The 10,711-nt window shown below is 32.2% G+C and overlaps 1 protein-coding gene across 3 annotated transcripts in view; it reads left to right on the top strand.

The window, feature by feature from the left end:
• The window catches only part of Eaat2 (Excitatory amino acid transporter 2), a 165,940-nt gene that overhangs the window by 99,337 nt on the left and 55,892 nt on the right, over window positions 1-10,711 (top strand). The window contains exon 1 of one of the 3 annotated variants that reach the window (XM_014421985.2): window positions 3,571-3,697. The exons of the other annotated variants lie outside the window; for them this stretch is intronic. Coding sequence (XP_014277471.1) covers window positions 3,670-3,697 — 28 coding nt within the window. The 5' untranslated portion in view covers window positions 3,571-3,669. Of the gene's footprint in view, window positions 1-3,570; window positions 3,698-10,711 lie in introns of those variants that run through there. 3 annotated transcript variants of the gene reach the window in all.

The following is a 10,711-nucleotide window of genomic DNA, read 5'->3' as shown; positions in this document are numbered from 1 at the left end:
CAAGAAGACTGACTGTATTGTTTTCTCCTTCTAGAAAAATTAGCTCTCTCTATCTAAAGTTAAAGGTAGCAGGACACGATAATAGACCAGCAGGGGGAATAGTATATCTGGGGACAATCTTTGATAGACATCTGAAGTTAGCTCGCCACAGCCTCAAGAAAATCAAGCAGGTTAGGATTAAGTCTTACAGGCTTAATCACCTGTTAACTTCTCCTAATCTCTCCCTCCACCTCAAATTAATGGTTTATAACAGTGTGCTCAGGCCAGCCCTGCTCTATGGAGCACCCTTGCTGATCAACATAGCACCAACTGCTGTTGCCAAGAAGCTCCAACAATTTTAGAGCAGCATAATCAGACGCATATGACGATATACTTCGTTTCAAAGACTGACCACATACATACAAAATTCAACCTACCAACAGTACAGAGTTCATCATGATGGGGCTCATCAATTTTTTTACAGCCTCCAGCACTGCACTAACCATTCAGAACACTGACACAGACAGGACGGCCACAAAGATGGCAGACCCTCACAAACAGCCTCAGACTAGACTGAGGACAAGTTAGTGACCCATTACTGACACCACAAACCTGGTGTGTCTACATTATGTTAAAATTATTAACACAGTTATATATTAAATAGTCCAAAATAGTAATTAATAAATCAAATGGGAAATATACTTACTAAAGAATAAAAGTGGCAGAATACATACGGAATATAAATACAAATATTGTGTTCTATAATAACAACTCAGCAAAATAAGGGCATTGATACGCAAGAAGAAAATATACAAATATAAATTTTAGAAAATGATGACATAATTAATGGTATTAATTTTATACTAATGATACTTATTAACTTTTAAAAAACAGGTAATTTTAATTACTAATATAAAATAAATTTTTTGTTAGCATTTTTCCCTAAAAAATTGAAAAAAAGAAAAATGTATTCTAAAATTACAACCAAAAGGACCCAATGAAATGGTAAATTATTGATAATATTCTTATTTTGGCTCGTGAAAAACAATAATCAATAAAATGGAGATGTATATGATCAATAATATGTACTAATTATTTTTAAATCGTAAAAACTTGTATGTTAGTATTTTTTATTCATCTGATACTTGTTTTTTTTCCGTACCTCCTTATAATTATAATGGAGTAATAATTAATTGAATGCATATTTAGATTTTAGCATAAAAATAGCAAACAGGTTATTTACAGGTTACCATCCTATTTTTACCATGGAAGAGTTTGTCATGTTTTCATTCTATGGGACCGGCACGAAAAAAAAATTCGACACCTTAGCCAAATTTGAACCGGAAACGCTAAGTAACGAGGTTGTCAAGTAGACGCCTTAACGGTATAGGGTAAAATAACTTCGTAAAAGTACAGACATGGCCCATTATATATGTTTAACTTCAACCTTCCATATAACCTAAATTTTCGTATGGTCATAAGATTGGTGTGTTTTAATTTTCTAACCTTCATGCAGTTCATATCTTGTTTGTGCATTCAACTCTGGAGTTTCTGATGGGGTGTTTTCGCAGGGTCACTTCAGTGGCATTGGGTCTATCTTTTGGTATTATTATTCTTTTAAACTGCTCTAGTTCTTCTTCGACGTCTGTAATTGTGAAATTTTCAATAGAATGAGATAGCGTTTTTTACGAATTTTGATACTAAATCATATTAACGAATTTATATCCGATAAAGTCTTGGTGCAATGCGTTCTAAAGCCATAAAATGTTTGCACTTTTATGGTGAGGAAAATCGAACAAAACTAAACACTAAAATTGTTTTAGAATTCAATTTCTCATGAGAATCCTTCATCATAATAAAGGTTTCCTTGACCCAGCTGTCCTAAGGAAGTCAAAATGTTCGTTATGATGATGAAGCTTCCACGTATACCTCAATTATGAAAACGGATTCTTACAGGATATTGAATCATGAAATGATTTTGTTTTTTTAGGATTTTTCGATTTTAGTTAGGACATAAATTACCAAAAAGATCCCTAAAAATTGTTAACACTTTATGGCGATTTCCGTCCAAGATTTTTTGGATTATAACTGCTCGAAACAAGAAGTGAATTCGTCTTAAATCGTATATAGTCTCAGAATTCCACTGGAAAATCAAGAGTTAAGTGCGCTGGAGAAGCACTAGTATGATTACACTGTTGAGTTCAGTACCAAAAGAAACTTCATTCATTATTCATAAAACTTAAACATAAACCAAGATTCATTTTGAAATTCTGAAAAGTGTAATTATATGTATACAAGAGGACATATATATTTGTCCAGAAGGAAAACATTTTGATAATTTTATGAAAGTTTAAACATCAGGACTTTTGTATGTCTGAAACAGATGTACAAAAAATTACCATTTTTAAAAACAAATGAAAATTTATTATAAAGTTTATCAAATCGACTATTTGATTTACAACTGTATTAAAATGTATATATATACTTAAATAAAAATTTATCTCTGTATTTGGAATTAAGAAGCTGTAGTATGGTTAAGGATTCAAAATCCTTTTCCTTTCTTAGGCCCGGGCTTACCTTACTTTTGAAACATTTACTAAATTACTACTTTTTTTACTAAGTTACTAAATGTTTGAATAAAAAAAAACTAATTATATCCATTAACATTGAAAAAGTTGCTAAAACTGGGAATTAGCATGAAAATACCCCTTCTGCTCTAAGTGGAAGTTTTTCTAATTTTTATTTAAAACGTTCACATAAAAAGAATATAGTTTGATGTTCGATGAAAGGGTTAAAATCCTTCGAAGATAGAATCATTACTCCAATTTTTTTTAAAAGGGAATTCTTCCCTATCCACCCCGCCCCAGCAGTCCCAGTATTAGGCCTGGACTTATATCTTTAAAAACATTTACTTATTACGAGAGTCTTTGAAGAAAAAAATTAATTATATGAAGTAACATTGTAAATCTGGGAAGTGGCCTGATGAAGATTTAGAAAAAAATCTATTAGCAATTAATTCAACCGAATTTTCTAATTAATTTAAAATATTTACGTAAATAAAAAAACTTTAAATTATTCATTTTTTTTTACTATTAAATGTGTGATGGATGACAAAGAATTTAATTTATGGTCATTACTTTATAGAAGTTAGTTTTCTTTTATTTATTTTTTAAATTATCTCGATGAAAAAAAAAAAGTAATATTCTCTTATGCTAAATAAATGAAGAATTAACTAGTGGTTTTTCCGAAATATTTTTTTTTTTTTTTTTAATTGAAGTATATTGATAGATTTTAGACATTGGAAGGCAGGAAGAGAAATAATATTGTTATTATAGGATGTACGGTGAAGACGGAGTGGGACTCCGAAAACTCCATATTTTAAATATTTTTTAAAATGAACAAAAATTTTGGAAAGGAGAAAATATGATATAAATTTAACCTCGGAGTAGAAAATTGGAATATAAACAGAATACATTTTTCTTATATTTGAATTTTATCCTTTGACTGATTTTTTCGATTCAATTTCCACCGTGACCTATGGCATCGCGACATTTCCTGTGGCCGGTAGCCGTTGGCAACAAGCACCCAATATCACGTCACGGAAGTGGGGATAGGTCTAGAGGCCTCGTTGGACGCGATCTGCGGAGCATCGCCAACTCAGTAGTGTCTCCGGGGGCGCCCGACTCGGCCATGTCCAAAGTACGAACGTACGTCAAGAGTGAGTATATGGTATTCTGTTTTGTAAGCTGATAATGGACCAAGTAGTTTCAAACTTTTGTCGTTGATATTTTAATAAAATGATCATTTCTAAGTACGTTACATCATACAAATACAAATAATACACCATAGTTTATTATTTAGTTACAAAGTTTCTAACAAAGATATGATTAAAAAGTATATGTTGAAGCAATGTTTTAGGTGTAATAATTAAGATTTTATAAATCATTATTTAATTATTTTGTAAGTCAGGAGAGGAACACAGGTATGGAGTTATGTTCATTATTAATTATGAAATTTGAACTACATTTCGCTGCTTTATTTGAATAATAGCACATATTACAAAAAAAGTATTTTGTTCTATTTGACATATTTTTTAGATTGTACCGTCGACGTTTTTGGCAATCCTACTTCCTTTGGGAGTCCATAGGGATACCAAAATAGAGAAAGAAACCCATATCTACGGTAATATCTTTGGAACACGTTTATTTGAAAATAAAACCAAAACAAAAAAATTACTAACATTAAAATATAAAACCATACAAAATTTACTTATATTTAAAGTAGTACTGATATAATGATTTATTTTTCATTTATATTAAAGCAGGATTTAAAATAGTAATATTTAATGTTTATGTTTTAGTAATAAACAAAAGTTATTCATTTTAGAGATACAGTCTTAGACACAAACATATTACCTGAACTACAGATATGTTTTTTGAAAAACAGGATTGTACTAAAGTATTTATTTTGTATTTACGTAACTAAGCTAACGAAAAATCATATAGCTAAAATAATTCAGATTATTTTAACTTACAGGCTTCTCCTAACTACGGGGTTGTTCTGACTTCTCGTTGCGACTAGGATATTGCGAATAGGTGATTCGAATCTAGTCTTAAATAAGAATAAATAAATAATATTAACATATTAATAATAAATACATTTCTATCAACATACAAAATACAATTTACAATTTTCGTACATCGCTATGAATTGGTTTTTGAATGAAATGATTGGAGGGTTTGTTCCAATTTGTTGCAAAACAGAGGTTGTTCCATCCTTGGAATTTATATTTTAGAAACTATCTCAAAGACTATCAGGTTTATAGATATCGATGATTTGGTTTTAAATTGTAGAAGATCCCATCTAGTTTATGAGAATGTTGAATATATGTCGTAAAATCGCTCCCTCTTACTCAAAATGATAAAAACTGCAAAATTTTCGAGGTTTATTGATTATTTTTTTTTTTTTAGTTTTATCTGTTTTTTCGATGAAGCAGAGAGTTAACAAATATTATTCTGTGTAGTCATAAACTATATTGAATTTCTTACAGATTGAGATCAAAGCGGTATCTGTTAATCAGATAGTCTTAGATAAGCGTTTCCAGGAAACCGTAAAATTTATTTGGAGTTGAAGCGTCCGTTTTTTGTTTTTTTTTTTAACAACTTCCTAGTCATTTCTCATATACGGTGGGTCTTCTACTGGGTACCACCCTATTCTAATTGTCGGGGGACGGGAGGGTAGTCAAGTTTTGATTTCGTGGGTCCACCACAAAAATAAAGGCCGGATTCGAACCGGCGCTTCTGAGGTTGCAAAGGCGGTTTCTTCCTCAACTACAGACGGTCCAGAAAAGACGGTTTATCCTATAGGCCACTATTCTATTCCAGCCAGAGTGTGAAAGTCTAGATTTATTCCGAGGGTCCATCATAAAAAGAAGTCAGCCCGTCCAGACTGGGATCAAACTGGCACCATTTTTGACTCAACACGCTCAACCATCCACAGCCTCAACTGTGCTTAAATATTTCAAAGACTGAATTTTTTTACATTGTTTTTAATATATAAATGGTGAAAAAAATTTTTAATTCGTACTTCGATGCATCCGTAAAGTACCAGAGAATGGTACCCATTATACCAACGGACGCAAATACTCTTTTCGTTTTTAAAAAATAATTTTACTACATGAGATTAGGTTTATAACAACTTTCTTATTTAAATGTTTTTATTCTTTTTAACAAAATTAGAGATGGTTATTACAGATACATACATGAATTGACACCCTGGTGCTTTGCAGTATTCAGAGGTAGTAACTTGAAAGTATGGGCCCCCATAGCTCAGTGGTTAAGACTCAGTCTTACCAATTTAGTGTCGATTGGCGGTGCCGGTTCGAATCCGGCCTGGGGCGTTGACTTTTTTCGTTGAGTGGCGGTCCCACAAAATGAAGAACTTTGACCCCCAACCATGGTTAGGCAGTATAGGACTCCAATGGGAGTCTTGGCCGAAAAAAACTTGAAAGTAATGTCAAGTTTTGGTGATTTAATATTAATATTCTTCTTCATACTGAATGGATAACGTAATCCGTTTATACATCCACTTTAGGAACTACATTAGACAGAAATGTTTGGCAGGATAAGAAAATGGATATTTATCACGTAAAAGGTTAATAATTATAGTAAAAACTATCAACGAAAATTGTACAATCCTACTAGAAGGAAAATATTACTTTGGAACATTTTTCTAACTTTTGAAGAAAAAGCTCATCGTTAGTAGGTATAACGTTTTCGTAGGTACAATGTTCCCCCCTATTACATTACAACATATTGTACTATACAATGTTCCCCCCTATTACACTACTACATATTGTACTATACAATGTTCTCCCCTACTACACTGCTCTATATTATACTATACAATGTTCTCCCTCGCACGAGCTCATTACCGCGTAGGGGAGCGTCCCACGGGTGGCGGATGTGTGGATGGTCGGATAGTCGGATCCTATAATTAATATAGGATTGAATACGTTTGAACAGGTAGATAGGTTCAAGTATTTAGGTTCTACGGTAACTAGAAAAAACGAAATTGATGCTAGTTTGAAGGCTGGAAATGCTTATTATTTTTCAATTTCTAAACTGCTTAGCTCGCACCTTCTATCGAAAATCTTAAAAATTATAATTTACAAAACTATTATCCTTCCCACTGTTCTTTATGGGTGTGAGGCGTGGCGTCTTACACTAAGGGATGAACAGCGTCTTAAGGTTTTCGAAAATAAAGTATTACGCAAAATATTCGGACCGAAAAAGGATGAATTAACAGGAGAATTTAGAAGATTACACAACACTGAATTAAGGGACCTACACCCGGTAAATATAATTCAAGTTATAGCACAGGGGCGTATAATATCCCTGAAATGTTAATAAACACTGAACCAACGAGTAAACGTCCGAATGGTAGACCGATACGTATGATGGGAGGATTGCGTTAAAACAGATTTAGTGGAATTGGGTTTGGAGGAGCTTTGAGTGGGTTTTGAGGGGCACACTGGTAGGATGTGTGCGGAGAGCGTTTGATGGTATTGGCATTGAACCTTTGGGTTCGTTAGGCCTTATTATTATTATTATTATTATTATACAATGTTCTACCCTATCATACTACTATAATAGTAACAATAATGTGAACCGCTCCAACCCATGAAGTGTCAGAGACTCATTATTTAATAAAAAAAAGTACGGTTTTTAGAACAACGGTTATACAAGGAAGTGATTTGCTTATGATCATGCTCAACTACCGCATGTTTCCCCAATTAAAGGTACCTTTATGCCACAACTGTGCTACTATATTTTTGCAAATTTCTAAATGAAACTTAGTAGGCTTTGTTCGATGAAGTTTCTATTAGTACGTAAGTCGACTTCATAACCATTCCACTTCTTCTCCAGCGAACTTAACAGTGTGGTTTCTAAGAGATCAAAGCATAATTAATAAACCATTCTCATAGAAAATCTTTTTAATTTTAAAACCATTTTATATCAGTGCTTTTTTAAATAAGTAACTTAATAAACAAAACAAGCTAGGATTTAGCCATGAACATTGCACTGAAACTTCAAGGTTGAATACTTAATTATCAAAGCAAAGCGGTGCTGAAAATTGAAAATATGTAAGAAACAAAATGGGTTCAGAATTTAATATGATGTTACAATACGTCATCATAATCGAGAATCTATATTAACTCATTCTCCTCTAATGGCCGTGGATACTTAAATTATGATAATGGATGCTTACGGGAAATTGTATCCTCTAATGACTTTGTTATTTACGTTTGTTAGATTTTCCTTTCTATTCGTCTATATATTGTCAAAACCAAAAAAAAAAAAATTGTTTGCGTTTTTCTGCAATGTTTACCTTCAGGACGCGTCTGATCAGAAAAATCACCGATACCAAATCGCTTTAAAATTATATTTTTAAAAGAATCCTTCTTAATTAAGTGCGATGGTGAAGAACAGGAAGAGATTAAAAAGTCGACTTTTTTACCGATTGAAAATCTTTTACCTAACTGTTACCTACCAGGTTTAATTTTGAAATTCTCAAAAAATCTATAAAAAAAGGGGTGTCAATTGAATCCTAAACGACTGGAATGTACTTATGTGAAGTAGGATGTACATAATGGCGCTCTGAAGCCTAGCCTACTAAAGTTCTAATTTCACTAAAATTTATCGTACCAATTATTATGTGCGCAACTAATTGGTATAATTATCTATATAATAGCTGTAACAATTTATGTTATAATTCTAGATTTGTTCTATAATTTTGTAAAATATTCGGACATCGAATTGAAACTCATTAATTTGACCCGCATTCAGGAGCATAAAAAACTCATACATAAAAAAAGTCATATGTAATGAGGTAATCTTTAGTTCCCGGAATAAACATTAAAATTATATCCATATATAGGAGGTTTCCAAACCACTTTTTTACCATGGCACTCTTTTTGGGTTAAAAAAATACAACCCTTGTAGGACTGGAAAAATTTTGCGGCACCTTTTTGAAAATAAACAACAACAAAAATCTTTTATTTAAGGAAAACGCTATAAGTTACCGACCCTAAGCTATTCTAACTAAATGGAAAGAACAGCATTCGTTCGGTGAATCTGCCACGAAATAATGTTCTACCCTCCCAAAAGTTTTGTGCTGAAACAAAATTCGAACCGGTTCTGTCTCTGGATCAATATTGCTTTGGTCACGCCTTAACACTCTCACCGCCTTCTCTACCCTTGCTAGCATAACGGATGAAGGATATGCGGTTTATTACTGGCTAAGGGTATTTATCTTGACCGCCTGTTATACAAGGAGATTATGCCCAGGTTTTCCCATAACCCAATGAAGCCATATGCACCTAATTTAATGAGTCTGGTTATGGCTATGTATCTTTTTCCTACCCTTCAATAATCGATCAAAAATTATAAGTATAAGTGAAGGCAGGCCTCTACATTAAGAGGAGTTTTCTTGTTCTCACGAAAAATGAGAGCTTCTCATTCTTCAAAGCATTCTTCTAATGGAAGGAGGTGGTTGTGGGTCATGACCAATTCAATCCTGGTATTCCTAGAAGGAGGTAGAATTCGGTGGTGGTAAAATCCGTGATGGACAATTGCTAAAATGTCTACTAGCAGATATAAAATAACAATTATATCAACACTGTTACCTTCACGGTTTCCCTAATTGCTAAAAGACCTAGAAGGAAGTACATAAATAAAAACGATGAATAGAGAAAGGAATGGAATTCTACATAAGTACGAGAAATGGATCAGGAAAGATATGTCAAATGCTCCAATGCTGTGAATCTGTATAAATCTAACGAATTGATAAAATAACAGAATAGTAGTTCAGTAATACAGATTAATAAGTCCATTAGAATGCTACCAATGGTTAGTTTCTCTACACGCCTGTAACACTCCAATTTAACTTAGATCAGATTTACTAAATGTATTATAATGTGCAGTTGTAAATAGCAATAAATAAATATTAAAAAAAAAAGTCCAAAGTGTTTCTAGATATCTTGCTTGAAAATGGATTAACAAACATTTCCGAAACTTCACAGGTAAAATAAATTAATTAATGAAGATGTTGAAGTGTGAAGGATTATTTATACAATTATTTCTCTAGTTGATTATAAAAAATAATTAAAAACCTTCACGTAAAATATGAATTCAAGGCAGATCAAATTTTCGTTTCAATTTGTTCACATTATTCATATATTGAAGTTATCAAAATTTCCTCAGTCATCGGTACAATCCACATATAAGATTAAAACGTTAGGGGCCAAAAGATCCAGAGATTTACAAAATAAAGTTAGCAATTAGAGTTGTAGCAATAGCTAGATCATCCAGTCTTGTTCAGAGTGTTTGCGACTTAAGTTTAGAGTGTTATTTACTTAATATCCACTGGCTTGTGATCTGGCAAGAGAAATGCGTTACGATCTCACGAGCTCTGCTTTACCCCCTATACGTGGGCGATGGAGCAGGTTAGGCGATCCTCAGGCCGAGGTTGTAAATATAGTATAGTGTTTATTATTTTTTTTCTTAATTCATGTACTTAGTGTTATATTACTTATTACTTACTGTTATATTTGTTTCTATTTTTTTATTTATTATTGAAACAACGAATCCATGAATGTGCGCCTTCATATTCATATATTGATATGCCCAAGATTGTGGCAGATTTAAATATAGATGTATATATTTATATAAAAATTATACTCGAACTATTTGAACTCTTAGTAATAAAAGCTTTGTTCCATTTTATTTCTATTTTGGGCTCGTTGACATCTTTACCACATGTTTGTTAATTATTTCTTGCGTCAATTGTAAAAAGGAAAAATTGAATTGCCAATTCAAGTTTCTTTTTTTGGAAAATTTAATAGATTAAAAAAAGGGAAACTGTTTTCCAATGAGACTTGGCAAATACACACCTATGTGACGTATGGAAACAAAATTTTGGGACTAATCGCGTCACGATCCTATTTTTGAAACCGTCTGTTACACATTATGAAAATGTAATTCTCTACATTTTAAAATATAATTTATATATAATGGGTATTTGAAATAGTATGACTAAGATACCCAGTAATAAATATATAGATTAAAAGTTATATACAGAAATTGAAAAATCTTGACCTGAGCGACTGCATGTTTTTGTCTTGAAATATCTAAATTAAATAGATTTAAAACAATCTAATAATTACGACTTC

Source organism: Halyomorpha halys, unplaced genomic scaffold, assembly GCF_000696795.3.
Source record: "Halyomorpha halys isolate HHAL.00 unplaced genomic scaffold, Hhal_1.1 Scaffold20.1, whole genome shotgun sequence".
Taxonomy (NCBI): Eukaryota; Metazoa; Arthropoda; class Insecta; order Hemiptera; family Pentatomidae; genus Halyomorpha; species Halyomorpha halys.
Note: the sequence above shows the minus strand (reverse complement) of the source record. Positions and strands in the feature narration are given on the sequence as shown.